Source organism: Marmota monax, unplaced genomic scaffold, assembly GCF_021218885.2.
Source record: "Marmota monax isolate L192 unplaced genomic scaffold, Marmota_monax_Labrador192_F-V1.1 WCK01_AAM20220418_F8-fsc00023, whole genome shotgun sequence".
Lineage (NCBI taxonomy): Eukaryota > Metazoa > Chordata > Mammalia > Rodentia > Sciuridae > Marmota > Marmota monax.
Window position 1 is genome coordinate 796963 of NW_026692907.1, and position 18000 is coordinate 814962.

The window sequence follows — 18000 nt, forward strand, 5'->3', positions numbered from 1 at the left end:
TAAGGGGAGGGGTAAATGGAAATGTTTGCTTGCAGAATCAACCCTATTAGAAAGGCCTAGAGGCAAGGGGAGCTTGATTTCCTTGAGGAGTTGTTAAGTATTTTGGTGTGACTGAAGTGTAAGGTATGGTAAGTGGTTAAAAAGAAAAGCACAGAGCAGGGAAAGATGTGAAAGTTGACAAGGACCTGGGCATAAAAGTCTTTAGCCTTTTATGAATTTTGAACATTTTTACCATGAGTGATGGCCGTTACTGGTCAGGTCTGCATTTTAGAAATAGATTCACCTAAATTATGTAAAGTTAAATGTGGGTGGGTGGGGGGCACTGGATTACAGATAGAAAGACCAGCCAAAACCTGATAGTAATAATATTGGGAATGGAGGGAAAGGTTCTAGAGATAGTAAACAGGCAGATTTTAGCTGATCATGATGATATATTTTTCTTAGAAAATATTTTACATCATTGAGTAAAAGCTAGGTATGTACCATTTTGTACAGTGAAAGTTTGAACTGCCATCCATTTACACGTAGCTAATAATCGAAATACTTGTCAGCTCCAATAGTATACAAGTTTCTATTGTTAAGACTTTGGATTCTGAAGTCTTAAAAAGAATGGCTTCTAAATCTGTTTTATTTCAAAGGTGTGTGACCTTGGTCAAGTTATTTAATCTATGTAATCCTTTTCCTTATTAATTTCAACTTCAAGGGATCACTGTGAATATGTAAATGAGAATAATATAAGTCAAGTGCTAAATTAGTGTCTGGCACATAATAATAGCTGTTATTTTATTTCTTTTTTGTATTGGGGATTGAACCCATGGGTGACTTACCACTAAGCTAGTCCCTAGCCTTTTTTATTTTTTGAGACAGGGTTATCACTAAGCTGCTGAGGCTGGCCTTGAATTTGTGATTCTCCTGCCTCAGTCCCCTGAGTCACTGGAATTACAGGCATGTGCCACTATGCCCAGCTAATAATAGCTGTTATTTTAAAAAGTGAATTAATCTTTTATATATTCTGCTTGTATTTATCATAGATGTATTTGGCTTAGTTTTTCCTGGCATATTTTTTTTAGCTTTACTGCTTTCATGGGGATTGGTACTATTGTTATGACTTGGGTTTGCTTTCTAAGACAGTACAAATTTGGAAATTATTATATGTGAATTTATAAGCAAAGTATGATGAGGTAGTCCCTAGATATTGGATGTTGGTTTCTTTTAATAAGAAATTTTGTGTAGGGCCCTGGGGTTCTCTTAAATATTGAGAAATCTGGTATTTATCTATAGTTGCATCATAATGGCTCAAAATCTCAGCTGTTATAAGAAAAATGATTACCGATTATGTTGGCTCATAAAGTTTTTTGACAGTGGATACAATTCAACCTTTGTGGGGAAAAGTGAAATATGTGATCTCATTAAAACAGGGTAGTCAGGGTTCAGAGTTTTGAGCCCACAGTTCAAAGGAAGCTGAGCAGTAGGACTTCATTTAGCATGGACTGACTGACTGACTGACCGATCAACTGGCTTATTTCCTATCTCCCTTGCTACCTCTATCCATGTTTTTTGGTTTGAAATGGGGTCTTGCTGTGTTCCCATACTGGCCTTGAATTCTTGGGCTCAAGCAGTCTACCCACCTCAGCGTCCCAAGGAACTGTGACTATAGGCACACCATCTTGGTATCTTGTCTTTTTATTATTATTATTATTATTTTTCTTCCTGGTACTGGAGATTGAACCCAGGGGCACTTTACTAAACTACATCCCTAATCCCCTTTTTGTTTTATTTTGACACATGTTTTTGATAAGTTGCCAAGGCTGGCCTCTAATTTCTGATCCTCCTGCCTCAGCTTCCTAAATCATTGGGATTACAGGTGTGCACCACTGGTTCTCTTCTGGATGGTCTGTTAGGAAATAAACTATTGAGATTGGCAAACTTCTAATTGCCAATGAAATTTCCCTTTAATTTTTTTCTAAAATTTTATGATTATGGGGCTAAAAGAAAATAAACATTTATAAGAAAATTCCAGTTAAAAGGTTGATATCTGAGTTTCCGTCATTGGGGTTTTTTGGTTTTTGTTTTTTAGTTTTTGGCGGGAAGGGTCCCAGGGATTGAATTCAGGGGCATTCATCCACTGAGCCACATCCCCAACCCTATTTTGTATTTTATTTAGAGACAGGGTCTTACTGAGTTGTTTAGCACCTCACTTTTTCTGAGGCTGGCTTTGAATTCATGATCCTCCTGCCTCAGCCTCCTAAGCCACTGGGATTACAGGCCTGTGCCACCTTGCCTGGCTTCATCATTGTCCGAAAGAACTAAAGATAGTCTCTTATGCCAGACATTAGCTATTTTTCTAAATAAAACACAACTGAAAATGTCTTGCTAGTAAATGGACTTACCCATTCTCTTAAAGCATGTAATTATGTAAAGTAAAGTATTTACTGTAATAAGCATGTCTGCAAGTTCATCTGCATACTGGTGGGCTGCTCCCACTTCTCTTTCTTTTAAGCTTTGTGCTTTCTGTGTGCCCTGCCCCTCAAATACACAGTTATGTACTTCCTATTTGAAAGGGTTCAGAGTCAATTTCTGTATGCATCTAATCCTTTCTGAGTTCCCTTCCCCACTAAATTTCACATAACTCTTAGATACTACAGTGTTTTGTTCACTTGTTTGCCTTTTGTTTTAAAAGAGGTTTTAAATCCCTTTAAATTTAGTGTGCTGGCTCGAGCTCCACACTGTCTTGTAACCTCACCCTACTCAAATATGGAATTTATATTCTTTGCCTGGCCTCTGTAGGCTTTGAGCTGTGATACCTGCTTACCATCAGCTGCTCCTACTAGTTTTCTTGCTCTCATACCATTTTTCCCTCTTTCTCTGAAGGAAGAGAGCTTATTAGCTTACGTCCTTTCATTGGCTAAAAATGTGTAGTGATGATAGCTTTCCTTCTCAACAGTGTTACTGAGCAGTGTGGTTTACACATTTATAAGTTAGATGAAAAGTACATGTTGAAAAGAACTTCTGCTTTGGAGTCAGATGGGTGTTTGAAATGGCTCCACTGGTTTCCAGCTATATGACCCCAGACCCATGATTGACCCTGTGAGCATCTGTGTGTCTGAGAATAATAATGCTTTCCTTACAGGGTTGTTTTAGAGCATTTGGCACATTATAGGTACTCAGTAAATTGTTATTATAATTAAGTTCAGAATTTTAATATTTTTGTACTTCATGATCCTACATTTCATTCTTGACAAGTGAGCCCATTGCAGATATACTGTCCTGTACTCATCTGTGTTATTGTCTGATTAACTATATTCTTTAAATATTGCTCTAAATGAGGCAAACTGTAGAATGGTTGAGGATTTGTCCCTTTTCCGTTTTCATATGGACTGGCTGAGGATTTGTACCTTTTCCATTTTGTTTTGTTACTTGGGATTGAACCCAGGAGTACTTCACCACTGAGCCACATCCCCAGTCTTTTTATTTTTTGAGACAGAGTCTTGCTAAGTTATTGATGGTCTCACTGAATTGCTGAGGCTTGGCCTCAAACTTGTGGTCTTCCTGCTTCAACCTCCTGAGTTGCTGGGCTTACTGACGTGTGCTACTGCATCCAGCTTAGATCTGGTTCCTAACCATGGGTAAAGAGAAAAAGCATAGCATAAATACATTCGACCTTTGGCATTTCTTCTAAAATAAGATGTATGTTTTATGGGATTTCAAGTTAGGTCAGTTGATTTAAAAGATTTGACTATTTTGATGATTATAAAAAAAACCCACAAAAACTTTGAAGATTACTTAATGATAATTTGACTTCTTGGGTCTTTTACTTGAGTTTTCAATTGCCTCTCAAAACTGGTGAGATAAACATTAGTTATGTACCTTGTAATGTATATTACTAAATTATCCAAGAAGCAATATTCAGTTCTTGAAAAATAGATCAAAAACCAGGTAACCAGGGCAAACAATGTTTAATAAGAATACGTAGTGTAGTCTTAATAGATGGTTATTTTAGTGTCTAATATAGGGATTTTTAGGGCATTCAGGCTTATTTTTTATAAAACTGTAATGGTGGGTACATATCGTCATATATTTGTCGCTGATGATAACACATAGAATGCATAACAGCCCACTCACATAACACCAAGAGTGAACCCTAATGTAAATCATAGACTTTGAGTTATGATGTAGAATTATCACTTGTAACGAGGGTACAAGTTGTAACAAGTGCGGGATGTTTGTGGAGGAGGCTGAGCATACGCTTAAGGACAGGGAGTATAAGGTAACTCTGTACTTTCTGCTTAGTTTTGCTGTGAATCTCAAAGTGCTTTATAAAATAAAGTTATTAATTTAAAGAAAAGATAAACAAGGGTAAACTTATATATAAATTAGAATATATAATGTTTTATACTTAAGATTTGTAATAAGACCATGATTATTATAGAGAACCATTTTATAAGCACCTGAAATGTGAGAAATTGATTTTCTGATTTTACACTGAATAAGTAAACTACAGTCAGGCATGGTGGCTCATGCATGTAATCTTAGCAACTTGGGAGGCTAAAGCAAGTTCAAGACCAGCCTTAGCAACTTAATGAGAACCTGTCTCAAAATAAAAATAAAAAAAAAAAATTAAAAAGGGGGGCAGGTCTGGGGATGTGGCTCAGTGGTTAAGCGCCCCCTGGGTTCAGTCCCCAGTTTAAAAAAAATAGTTAACTGTGCTTTTCTGATTATTCTTCAATTTATGTACAAATACTTCCCTGAGTAAATTGTGAACACAGGTATAATAATCTAATACAGGTAGCTTTCTTTAGACCTGTTGACTAGCTCATAAAGCCAGTTATCATAAATTTACTTGAAAAAAATGATTTTTTAATTTTTTTAATTTCAATTTTTTTTTAATGACTGGAAAAGGTGTTAATACCATTGTGGCTTTTATCAAAGGATCTCAAAAATATGGATAAGACATCTTTCTGAGACTTAATATAAGACTGTTGACTTTCGAAGTTCTGGGAATTGTTGCTAAGTGTTGTGACACATCTGCATTTATACAACGCAACAAAATCAGAAACGAACTCTAGTTTCAAACTTGAATGCAGAGGCAAAAATCTTACTAATTTTTGATTCCTTGTCATAAAACGTGACTTGGTTGAATACACCATGCAAAAAGAACAAAATAAGAGACCTTGTCATCAGGCCTCACAGTTCACAGTCTTGGTGACAGGGAGAGAGACGGAATTGCGTGTGTGTGTGTATAACCTGAGAACTGTAAGAATTGTTTGTCATCCATCTGTGTATTTTAGTTTTAAGTAACTTTATAAGTTAACATCTTGCTATGACTTCAAATTGCTTTCTTTAGCTTAAGAAGGTGATTATTATTATTATTATTATTATTTTCTTAGTTCTTCTGGTTCTGCCTCAGTCTTGACACACAGCAGTTCGGGAAATAGCCTAAAACGCCCAGATACCACAGAATCACTGAATTCTTCCATGTCCAACGGTACAAGTGATGCTGGTAAAGGACTTTTGAAAACAACATTTTTAATCTTAGAAACATTTGTAATACTGGTAGCAGCATAATTTGGCCCAGTTTAATACTAATCTAAGAGGATCTGTTTTGTTTTAGACCTTTTTGATTCACATGACGATAGAGACGATGACGGAGAGGCAGGGTCAGTGGAGGAGCACAAGAGTGTTATCATGCACCTCTTGTCACAGGTTAGGCTCGGAATGGATCTTACTAAGGTAAGAGCTAAATTTGGGATTTGGTTTAAGACTTAATTTGTATGTGTGATTCCCAGGGATTGGGTGGTTATAATACTTAGAAAAATGATAAAATTTATACGTAAAATGATATACTTGTGTCATGTGATTTAACATACAGACAAGTAATCTGAAAATTTTGTAAATGGTTGATATAAGTTTACTTATGATTTCCTGGAGAATATGAGTTGTGGAGATTAAGATTTGAATTTTATTTTATTTAAATGAGAAATAATAATGGGGACTTGGTTAGAAAGCAAAACCTCAATTGCGGTGATGTGTGCATAGAATCACAGTGAACAGAGTTCCAGTCTTCGGGTGAAAGGATCTGTGTTTACCTCCTACCTCTGGTAATGCCAAACCATCTGACCTTGAGAAAATCCCTTCCTCCAGATCTCCTGCAAAGTGAACATACAGTGGCCTCCTTCTCAATGTTATTGTAAAGATTAGAAGATGCATGTTGAGCCATATAGTGGCTATATTCTGGATTTGAATTTGAATTTAAAGCTGGAGCTTTAAACAGTGATTTAGGAGACTTAAGTATATCTTTTGTGTATATCTGCCACTGTGCTAAGCATGTTTAACTCCATTTTATAAATGAGGAAACTAAACCCAGGTTGGAAAAAAAAATTTTTTTTTTAGTTGTAGATGGATAACAATACCTTTATTTATTTTTATTTATATTTCTTTTTATGTGATGTCTAGGATTGAACTCAGTGCCTCACGCATTCTAGGCAAGCACTCTACCACTTAGCTACAACCCATCCCTCAGGTTAAAATTTGGCTGAGTCATATTAAGGTGGCAGAACACTGATTCTAACCTGGCTTGTGATTTTAAAATGTGTCATCTTTCCATTGTTGCCCTTGAAGTGAGGGTTTGAGCTGTGTAGCTTTCATTTCATATTGGTTGAATTATTGTATCTATCTTTAGAATTTTAGAAAATTTATTATTTTCACTTTATTTATGACAAAATGAACTCTAGTACTTTGTCACTGGTGAACTTAATCTTGATTTTGAATTTAGAGAGCTATTATGAAAAATGCTAATCCAGTAATACCTTTTAATAATTTATAGTCATGAGTCATTTAACCATAGGGACATGGTCAGAGAAATCTGTCATTAGGCAATTTTGTCATTGTGTGAACATTGCCTACACAAACCTAAATGGTATAGCCTGCTACACTTCTAGGCTATATTATAATTTTATGGGATCATTGACCTATATGAGATCCATTTTGACCAGTTATGTGGCACATAATTTTATCTATCATTGAATCTTTCATTTAGAAATATTTCACAAAACTAGAAAAAGTAGACTACCATTCATTCTGAAAATTAAGAGACCCAGAATAGCCAAAGCAATCCTGAGCAAAAAGAATGATGCTGAAGGCATCATAGTACCAAACCAGAAATTATACTACAGAGAAAAACAGATTGGCACTGGCACCAAAATAGACATGAAGGCTAATGGAATATAATGGATGACACAAGACAAGCCCACATAAATACAGTTACCTGATACTAAAACATACGTTGCCAAAAACATGTTGGAGTAAAGATAGTCTTTTTAACAAATGGTGCTAAGAAAACTAGATTTACATATGTAGAAGAATGAAGCTCTCAACCTGCAGGGAAGTCAACTCAAAGTGGATTAAAGTCCTAGGAATTAGAAACTCTTATTCTAAGAGGTAGGCCCATCACTCCCAACATATTGGTATAGGAACCAACTTTCTTAACAATCCCCCTAGAGAGCAAGAAATAAAACTAAAAGTCAGTAAGTGGGATGCCATCAAACTAAAAAAGCTTCTGTATAGCAAAGAAAACGAGCATGAAAAGAGAGCCTACAGAATGAGAGATCTTTGCTACCTGCTCCTCAGGATATTAATACCCAGAATATATAAAGAACACAAAAAATCCATAAATGGGCAAAAAGAACTACACAGACACTTCTCAAAAGAAGAAATGCAAGTGGCCAACAAATACATGAAAAAATATCCAAGGTCTCTAGCAATTAGGGAAATGCAAATCATAACCAATCTCACTCCAGTCAGTAATCAAGAATAATTAGGGCTGGCAAGAATGTGGGGGGAAAGGTATACTCATGTATTGTTCGTGGGATTGCAAATTAGTGTGTCCACTCTGGAAAGCAGTATGGAGGTTCCTCAAAATACTAGGAGTAGGGCTAGGGATGTGGCTCAAGTGGTAGCGCGCTTGCCCGGCATGCGCGGGGCGCTGGGTTTGATCCTCAGCACCACATAAGAATAAAATAAAGATGTTGTATCTACCGGAAAAACTAAAAAATAAATATTAAAAAATTCTCTCTCTCCAAAAAAAACAAACAAACTAGGAATGGAATCCCCAAATGATCCAGCTATCCCACTCCTCCATATATTTCCAAAAGATCAAAAATCAGCATACTATAGGGAAAAGGACACATCAGCACAGTTCATTATAGCAGCACAGTTCACAATAGCCAAACTCTGGAACCAGCCTAGGTACTCTTCAATGGATGAATAGATGTACTCAGTGAAAGGAAACTTGCACAGAGGAAATGACATTTGAACATGCAGTACCCCTTCTCTGTTTTTCATCTGCTGGGCTAGTTAATGGGCATTTTGGAATAGATGAATTTGAGTGGTATTGTTTTAGAAACATGCCTGGGCAGTATCTGATAAGTGTTAAATGATTGGAATGAGTATTCTTTTAGCAGTTCAGTAATCTGTGTTTGGAATTTAATCCTCACAGGTCAATTGTGTTTTTCAGGTAGTTCTTCCAACATTTATTCTTGAAAGAAGATCTCTTTTAGAAATGTATGCAGACTTTTTTGCACATCCGGACCTGTTTGTGAGGTATTTGAACACAGTAGTTTCTAGTTTTTCAGTTTTGTTACTCAATAGCCTTCTGCCTTTGCAGGATAAATGAATTCCTTCTCGCCTTTCAAACATTTCTGGGTAACAGCAGGATTGAATGTTTGTTTACATTATCTGGTGATGGTGATTTTGTAAGGCAACCAAGTTTACCACTTTAAAAAACTTCTTAAGAACCGATTAATAGATGCCCAGTATGTATAAGGCCAAAATTATAGGTTTCTTTGATCCAAACATTGATTATACTGTTAATTTATTTGTACTGTATCCTGGGAGAACTTCACTGAACTGAATTCAGAAAACTTTTCTAAAGGTTTCTAAACAAGAAAACTTTTCTTGTTTGGCAGGCACTTTGTTATGAACTGGAGAAAGAAAAAAAATCTGTGTCTGCCCTCGAGTTTACAGTCTAGTGTCGGATTATAAACTTTCATAAATTTTAAACTTAAAGTTTGTACTGTTAGCTGTCTGTACAAGGATATATGTAAAGGTAGGATTGATTTATGAGGAAGCAAGTTCATATTGCTATTTTTATCCGTAGCAGGGAAATTTTCTTTGTAATCGGAAATGCTCTAATCTATTTTCTCTGATTGTATCTCTTGCCTTGGACTATGATTCACTGCAGCCAGACATAAATCCCTCAGGTTTCATGGTGATTGGGCAAATAGGCTGACATATATATATATTCCTTCTTGATGAAGGTTTTAGAGGACCAGATAACCAGTTTTGAAAAGTCATGAATACAAATACATATGGAAGTGTTTGAGTTAGTAGATAATTTAACAAATAAGCTTTTTAAAAAAAAAAAAAATTTGGTAGTTGAGATGGACAGCATGCCTTTATTTTATTAATTTTTTTTTTTATGTATTGCTAAGGATTGATTGAACCCAGTGCCTCACATGTGCTAGGCAAGCCTTCTGTCATTGAGCTACAGCCCTAGCCCCAACAAATAAGCTCTTATTGGTAATATGTGCAGGTAAAAATAGAAAGTATCAATTGTTCATTAGATCTGAAATTTAAGGGTTGTTTTTTGTTTTTGTGAGGATTAAATTTTGTGGTCCTTATGAACCACTTGAGTAAAGTATAGCTAAAAAGCCAATAGGTGCTGGACATGTGGCCCATGCCTGTAATCCCAGCAGCTTGGGAGGCTAAGACAGGAGGATAGCAAGTTCAAGGGTAGCCTCAGCAGGTCAGTGAGGCTTGGCGAGACCCTATCTCAGAATAAAAAGGACTGGGGATGTGGCTCAGTTATGTGTGCCTCTAGGTTCAATTTCTGGTTCCAAAAGAAAGAAGAATGCCAATCGATGAGATTAAATGGAATACTGAAAATACTTGATTAAAAAAAAAAAAAAGGAGAGAGGAGAAATAATGCCATGAGGAACAAAAAGGACATGTAGAAAACAAATATTAAGATGGTAGAGTTTAAGCTCATTTACATCAGTAATTATGCTAAATGTAAATATAATATGCCCACAATTTAAGAGAACAGAGATTGTCAGACTGGATAAAACAAAATGCAGCTGTGTTGCCATTTCAAGGGGAGAGGCTTGAAATATAAAGACATTGCTTGGTTAAAAGTAAAAGGATAATTAAAAAAAAAAAACAAGGGGCTGGGGATGTAACTCAGTGACAGATTGTGTGCTTAGCATGCAAGAGGCCCTGGACTTTAAAAAAGTAAAAGGGTAGGCTCCCAGGTCAAAATGACAACCAGGCCTGCTGTTGCAGCATCAGGCCAGTGGCTGGATGGTGTCTGAAAATGTTATTATAATGCCGCAGGAGTCAATAAACTAGGAGTAATGAGAGATGATACAGTATATGAGGATGATGTAAAAGAAGCCATAGAAGGTTTCCTGAGAACCTTCCAATCCCACCAGTTCTTCCCTGATTTTTCTGAGAAAATCATAAGACTGTAGAAGATCCAAAACAGTATAATTGGTCACCTTCATTCAACTGACCTTTCTGAACACTGCCCAGCAATTGTATAACAGCCTTCTCCAGTGAACTTAGAATATTCATTAACACCATATGGAGAGAAAAAAAGAAAAACCTAAAAAAGATAGATCATATGCTGCAAAGCCTTAATCGATTTAAACTAATTGTATTCACATAGAATATATTTTCTGACCATGAAAGGATTAAATTAAAAATTAACAATAGATACAGGAAATATCTGTTTGTTAATAAAATAATGTACTTACATCAGGTTCTGGAACAGCAAAATTAATCCGTTGCACTAGAAACTAGAAGCACTGTTTGCTAGGGTAGGGAGAGGTGGTAGTTGCTTGAACAGAAGAATGATAAAACTTTCTAGAATAATGATTAAGTAAATGGATATGTACGTTTGTCAAATTCTTCAAACACTAAGATTAATGCATTTAATTATGTATGTTATACCTCAATTAAAAAAAAATCTTAGGGGTAACTTTTGGTCCTGGGTCCTCTCCAATCCATGGCTTAGGGCAGACATGCTAACAAAAAAGCAGGGCACTAAATTTTTTCTTTGTCTCTTGCAGCATTAGCGACCAGAAAGATCCTAGGGATCGAATGGTTCAGGTTGTGAAATGGTACCTCTCAGCCTTTCATGCAGGAAGGAAAGGATCGGTTGCTAAAAAGCCATACAATCCCATTTTGGGTGAGATCTTTCAGTGTCACTGGACGTTACCAAATGACACTGAAGAGAACACAGTGAGTTCTGCACCAACAGCTGTTTTATCTTAAATTGTACTGATGGAAAATTTTACTTCATTTAAGGGCAGATAACAGTGATGAAGGCAGTGAGCAAAATATGCTTACTATGCAAAGAACATTGTTGTCAAATTAACATATTTTGAAAATAGTGAGGAAGAGTTATAGTGGAATGAGATGAGAACAAGATTGAGAAATCAGATCATATAGGGCCTTGTACACCATAATGATAATTTTATAGCTTGTCAGAATCTCATTTTTGTTTTGAAAAAGTCATTATGATGAGTTTCTGAAAACCAGATTTAGAAGCAAGGAACCATTCATTATTCCAAGAGAGAGATGCTGGATTCCAGTTCTGTTTTGGTGGTAGAACTGGTAAATGGATTGGGGGAGGAAAGGTAAGGAAATCAATCAGAGATGAGCCCTTGGATGTGTGCTTCAGCAGGTGGTACTGTCATCTACTGGTAAGAAAATATTGGAAAAAATCAAAGAGCTCTGATTTGAAATTAGAATATAAGGGGTTTGTTAGACATGTAAGTGAAGTTGTCTGGAATCTGAGAGGGTAGAATATGGAGAGAGTTCTTAGCTGGAGATGGGGCTTCCAAAATTTTAGTATGTTTAGATGGTATTGTGAAGTCTTACATTTGGATGAAATTACCTAGGAAGATAGCTTAGCTAGTGAAGAGGATGTAACCCAGAACTGAACCCCAGAACTCTGTCATTTATAAGTCTAGGAACATTAATGAAGAGTTAGATACACACTAAAAAGGCTTCTAAGGATGGAAAAGAAAAAGTTCCTAGTCCATTGTGCCTGCCACATAGTAATCTTTCAGTAAACATGAGTCTCTATGACTTTTCCTTCCTAAATGACACATTACATATAGTCTTTACTAAAGATAATCAGTATATGTCTATTCTTATTCACTTGACAGACATAAGTATCCACTGTGTCAGGCCTTTAGGATTGTCTTAGTATAGTCAGGGAGATTGACACAAACTGTAATAATAGTATTGTAATTGAGTGCCATAAAAGAAATGTGTGTAGGGTGATTGTGTATATAGGAGGGAACAAAGACTCCAGTTAACAGATTTTCTGTATTGTCATTTGTTTTTGTATTGTCCCACATCAGTAGGAAATTATGTTGTATTTGCTTGCAGGAGCTAGTTTCAGAAGGACCAGTTCCCTGGGTTTCCAAAAACAGTGTAACATTCGTGGCTGAGCAGGTTTCCCATCATCCACCCAGTAAGTTACACAGCTCTTCTGCAACATCCACTATGAAACTATTCTGCCTGCTGAAGATCATTAAAAATTCTGTAGCTGAGATTGCTTTATTGTCAGTTGTATGGCTAGCTGTATCATCACCATTACTTGAAGTAGAAACTCAATTGATTTGTTCTTAGTGTCAACTCCTTGTATAAGTTTCAAGATTCTTAGTATCACTGACTAAATATATATATGAAAAGAAGGAAGTTGGGAGATAGATGTGGTACACAACTGTCCTCACAGCCACTCAGGAGGCTAGAGAATCATGAGTTTGTTTTATTTTGCTTGAGCAAAATAAAAAAGGGTTAGGGATGTAGCTCAGTGGTAGAGCACCCCTAGGTTTAATCCCCAGCATCATTTTATTTAAAAAAAAAAAAAAATGGGGGCTGGATTGGGGAAACCAATGCTGAATGCTTCTAAACTCACACATAATGCTCTGCTCTAGAGACCTTAGCAACATTCAGACAGTTTGTATAAATGATATGTAATTTTTATATTGTATATTCTGGACATAGTGGAAAGAATAAATATCCTCAACATCTTGTTTAGTGAAGTATTAAAATTGTAAGTACTGGATGGGCTCAGGTTGGGGCTGGTAATAGGCATGCTTGCTGACCAGAACACAAGACACTTTTGATTTTATGTCTCCTGGAGTGTCCACAGCCAAATTCATTTTAGGGGAGCTTTGAATGGGTGCTTACATTGGAGAAAGAGTGGAAAAGGCAAGTGGGTACCCCATGGCCTAATATAAGGTTGTTCTTTGAGAGGTAAAGGACTTCCCTGTGAAGCCAGGTTTTTCCCCCAGATGGGGTTTAAAGAGGTAGCTGTAGCTATATAGTGCACTAATAGAAAACACTTTCCTATTCAGTTTCAGCCTTTTATGCTGAATGCTTTAACAAGAAAATCCAATTCAATGCTCATATCTGGACTAAATCAAAATTCCTTGGGATGTCAATTGGGGTGCACAACATAGGGCAAGGTAAGTTTGTGGGCATTGGGTGGACTACAGTGTTAGTAGGAGTTTGTATGTCTTCGAATACCTGATAGACACCTGTCTAGTAAGGGAAAATGGCTACAGAAAGCCATACTGCATGCTATTGGGTGCATGAAAGCATATGTACTGGGATGAAGACAGGGGTGGGATACAAAATAGGTTACTCCTAAATCAAATGAAGTATCCATTAGGCAAACTACAAAGCCTGTGGCCAGTTGACACTATTAATCAGAGGTTTTATTCCTTCTCTCCCCAGGCTGTGTCTCATGTCTAGACTATGATGAGCATTACATTCTCACATTCCCCAATGGTTATGGAAGGCAAGTAGAGCCATTTCCATTTCCTCTGATCAGCAGAAGACCCCACCAAATCCATTCCTTTCCTCATAACTGTCAGCCTTACCTGAGAACTTTTGATTTTCCAGGTCTATCCTCACAGTGCCCTGGGTGGAACTAGGAGGAGAATGCAATATTAATTGTTCCAAAACTGGTTATAGTGCAAATATCGTCTTCCACACTAAACCTTTCTATGGAGGCAAGAAACACAGAATTACTGCTGAGATTTTGTAGGTATTTTGTTTTTCTCAGTGCTATTCCATTTTTCTGAAATACTTCCTTTTGTCTTAAACTTCTTTGTTAGGGATTATTTTAATTGTTTTGTCCTTTTAAACTTGTAGTACATCTCTTACTAAAATCCCTTATGAAAAGGAGACCTAGAACTCAGGTTCATAAAAGTCAGGGGTCACTGATGAGACCTGCTTCCTCACAACCTGATTTGCAATGGAAACTGAAAGAGGTCTTCTACCTTTTCCGGCTAACCCAGACCATGGATTCTTAAAGATTGGTCCATAAACTAGTCCTTAACAGCAGACTTTGTGAGTGTCCCCTGAGTGTCTCCCAAGTCTTCATAGTCCTTCCCTTTTCTGTGCCTTTGCTAGGGGGAAAGCAGTTGGGTGGGTTCAGAGCTTGCCTGGAAGGGGGAGAGTGCAGTGTTGTTCCACTGGACTTTTCTCTGCCTTGGAAGGCCTTTTGGGAACAGTGTCAGATGGAAAATACATGACTGGTAAACCAGCTTTCCAGGGAGATGACTTAATGTGGATAACTAAATTGGCACCCCAAAACATCTTGAGCAGGTTAGGTCCAGGAACATAAGATGAAGTTTACAAAGAATCAGTAACATTGTTGGATCAGAAAATATGGCAGGGCTTAGAGAGCAACATGAGTCACTGCTAAAAAACAGGAAGACAATGGAAGCAAGTTACCCTCTTTTTGAGGTAGCCAACCCAACAGGAACTGTTAGCTGAACAGAATTTTCTGCCAATTAGAGCCATATGTAGTAGAATACCTTCAAAAGTTGTGAGCTCGCTGGGCACAGTGACACATGCCTGTAATTCCAGTGGCTTAGGAGGCTGAGGCAAAGCCAGCCTCAGCAACTTAATGAGGCCCTAAGCAACTCAGCAAGAGCCTGTCTCTAAAAAAAACAACATTAAGAAAGGTCTGGGGATGTGGCTCAGTGGTTAAGTGCTCCTGGGTTCAATCCCCAGTAAACCCCCGTACCCCCCCACACACACCAAAAAGTTGTGAGCTCAAAGAGCTCTTTGTGAAGTCGTTTTATTCAGGATTTGAGCATCAGACAAAAGTTTGAGCATCAAACTTTTTGGTCTTTGGACCCCTTTATTATATCCATCAATATTTTCATGAGAAATTAAAAGATTTTAAAATATTAATTTTAAAATTAGATTTTTTTGCAAAAATAAATTTTCTAAAACTTTTAAAATTTTGTGAGAATAATAGCTTTTTATGTTTTGAAAGTTTTATAAATCTTCAATATAATTAATAGAATACAGGTGGATTCTACTATCTGCTACTTCTATTCTGTTGCTACATATTGCATAGTCTTTGGAAAACACTGTACACTTGTGAAAAAAACAAATGGAAACAGCAAGTAACATCTTATTATGAAAATAGTTTTGACATTAAGCACTCCCTCCCTTAAAGGGTCTTGGAAACCCTTAAGGGTCCCCAGACCACACTTGGAGTCATCGCATAATAACCTTCTAATCCTGGGATTTTTTCTTTCTCATTGTTCCCTTTCCCCCCATTTTCATTTATTTCCAGCAAGGGATAGCAGTTTTCATCTCTCTACCTTGGCTTTTTTTTTTTTTAATTTCTGGTCTCTTTTAGCCTCCGTTTATGCTTTGTCCTTCCTAACCTGGCCTATGCTATTAAATTTATCTGCCCAAATTCCATATCTGCCAGACACACCACTGTGGTGTCAAGTAAAGGCCTGTCAGGGCTTTGGAGGATCCTTGTTTAGGAAAAGAGCCAAAACTATTTGATCTAGAGATTCCTTTAAGCCTGGGGAGAAAAACTATATACTAGAGTTAAGTTTCTTCCCACCAGCAGTTTTGCCCTTGACCCCTGGTGCCCACATGAGCTCACCACACACTTACCACCTAGAATCTCATTGGTGAGTGAGTCTAGTAGGCTGTGAACAGTTGGAGGGCAGGCAATGTGCCAGGTGCCAGCACCTAGCACAGGGCTCCCTTGCCTATCTCACACCTGTTGCTCATGGGATCTGTGGCTTATTAGCATCTTGTTTAGGGCCCCTTTCTTATCATTAGCCTTGAGAAGTCTAGTTCCATTAAGCAATTTTTACCAAAAACCTCACAGTTGCTCTTTTATGTTCTATGCTTTGACAGTAAACCATGCTGCCTACAAAAAAAAAAAAAAAATTGGTAGAATAATTCCCAATTTGACACTAACACAAATATTTCCTTTTATATTTAGTTCTCCAAATGACAAGAAGTCTTTTTGCTCAATTGAAGGGGAATGGAATGGTGTAATGTATGCAAAATACGCAACAGGGGTAAGAACCTATATTTTGCCACTTGTCTTTGGCTACATTTAATTTCAGCCTATCCCTTTTCCTACTTTTCCATTTGAAACTTTAACCACCAATACCACCTATAGTGTCATCTCTTCAGGGTGAGCTTTACTCTTCCTTCCCCTTCCTCCTTTCCAGCAGTGCAGGTAATAGAATGATTTTTACTTTTCTCTCTTTACAAAACACTTGAGAATAATAATATATGTAAAACAGTGCTTGGCACATATTGAGCACCCTGTGTTAGGCCTATCATCTGAATGTGTGCCATGTTTGTAAAATGGGGTGCTAACCAAATTTGAGTGTGTGTGTGTCTACACTCAAAAACTAATAAAATTAACTAAACTGCCACCAGGCATTCAGAAATGAGTAAGTAAATGAGTCCCACCATCAAGGAATTTTCCCTCTGTATACCACCCATGAAATGTTCTCATTAAGCCATGAAGAAAGGTGGTATAAGGATAACAGGAGGAATCTGTGAACTGGATTTCAGAGAATTTGCAATGTAAAAAGCACACGAAGATTAATTGTGATGAGTCTGGCTTCCTAGGAATGATGACCATACATGTAGCAACATAGCCACATTGAAAATATCTGTTGAATTGAGCCTCTGCACTTAAAACATAAAATGGTATTATTTTAGCCTTAAGGCTGCATATAAAACTTATTAAGGCTACATCATTAACATACAGGAAACTTAATCTGTTAATTAAAGCCTTCTGTGAAGAGTTGACTTTTCCTCAGAAAACAGTTTAAATGATAAAATATCCTTTTAACCTCTCCTTTTCTAGGAAAATACGGTCTTTGTAGATACCAAGAAGTTGCCTATAATCAAGAAGAAAGTGAGGAAGTTAGAAGATCAGAATGAATATGAGTCCCGCTGGTAAGGAAAATTAGAACTTCTTTTCTTCAGTGGAAATTATGGCCTTGGGAGGAAGTGCTTACATCTGCCTCTGCAGTTGACCTCTTGACCCTTCTATGATCACATTTTAAATCTAAGGGAGGTTTTTCCTGAAATGCAGCGTCTCAGCTCCTCTGTTCTAATCCTTTCAATTTATAGTAAAGGACACTCAAGCCCTAGAGAGGGAAACTGACTCTCCCAGGTAGGTATAGATAGAACCAGAAGTAGAATCACAGGTCTCAGCTCCCCTTGTCCTTTCTCCTGTTGCTCTTGTTTATACTTTGATAGCTAACAGGTGGGTCTTCTTAGGCCCATTTCTGTATTATTTACTTCTGTGCCCTGTTGCCACCTTTAGGAGATTTATTATAACACTGAAGAGCCATTTGATTTATATTATTATTTTTATACAGTATTCAGAGGTGGCTCTAGACTTTCATTCTCAAGATTGTCAGTCCCTCTTGATCTCTCTTCTTTAGCCTTTGGAAGGATGTCACTTTCAATTTAAAAATCAGAGACATTGATGCAGCAACTGAAGCAAAGCACAGACTTGAAGAAAGACAAAGAGCAGAAGCCCGAGAAAGAAAGGAGAAGGAAATTCAGTGGGAGACAAGGGTAAGCCCCACCTAACTGCTATTCCCCTGTACCTTGAGTAGTAGTAAT

At 37.1% G+C, this 18000-nt stretch overlaps 1 protein-coding gene across 4 annotated transcripts in view; it reads left to right on the forward strand.

Moving 5' to 3' along the window:
• Osbpl9 (oxysterol binding protein like 9) overlaps window positions 1-18000 on the forward strand; it is a 142752-nt gene that overhangs the window by 123975 nt on the left and 777 nt on the right. For all 4 annotated transcript variants that reach the window (XM_046450942.2, XM_046450943.2, XM_046450940.1 and 1 more), the window contains 11 exons: window positions 5388-5500; window positions 5612-5730; window positions 8513-8598; window positions 11127-11298; window positions 12457-12541; window positions 13431-13541; window positions 13813-13876; window positions 13981-14121; window positions 16346-16424; window positions 17231-17322; window positions 17817-17952. In XM_046450942.2, the coding sequence (XP_046306898.1) occupies window positions 5388-5500; window positions 5612-5730; window positions 8513-8598; window positions 11127-11298; window positions 12457-12541; window positions 13431-13541; window positions 13813-13876; window positions 13981-14121; window positions 16346-16424; window positions 17231-17322; window positions 17817-17952 (1198 nt within the window). The remainder of the gene's footprint in view (window positions 1-5387; window positions 5501-5611; window positions 5731-8512; window positions 8599-11126; window positions 11299-12456; window positions 12542-13430; window positions 13542-13812; window positions 13877-13980; window positions 14122-16345; window positions 16425-17230; window positions 17323-17816; window positions 17953-18000) is intronic.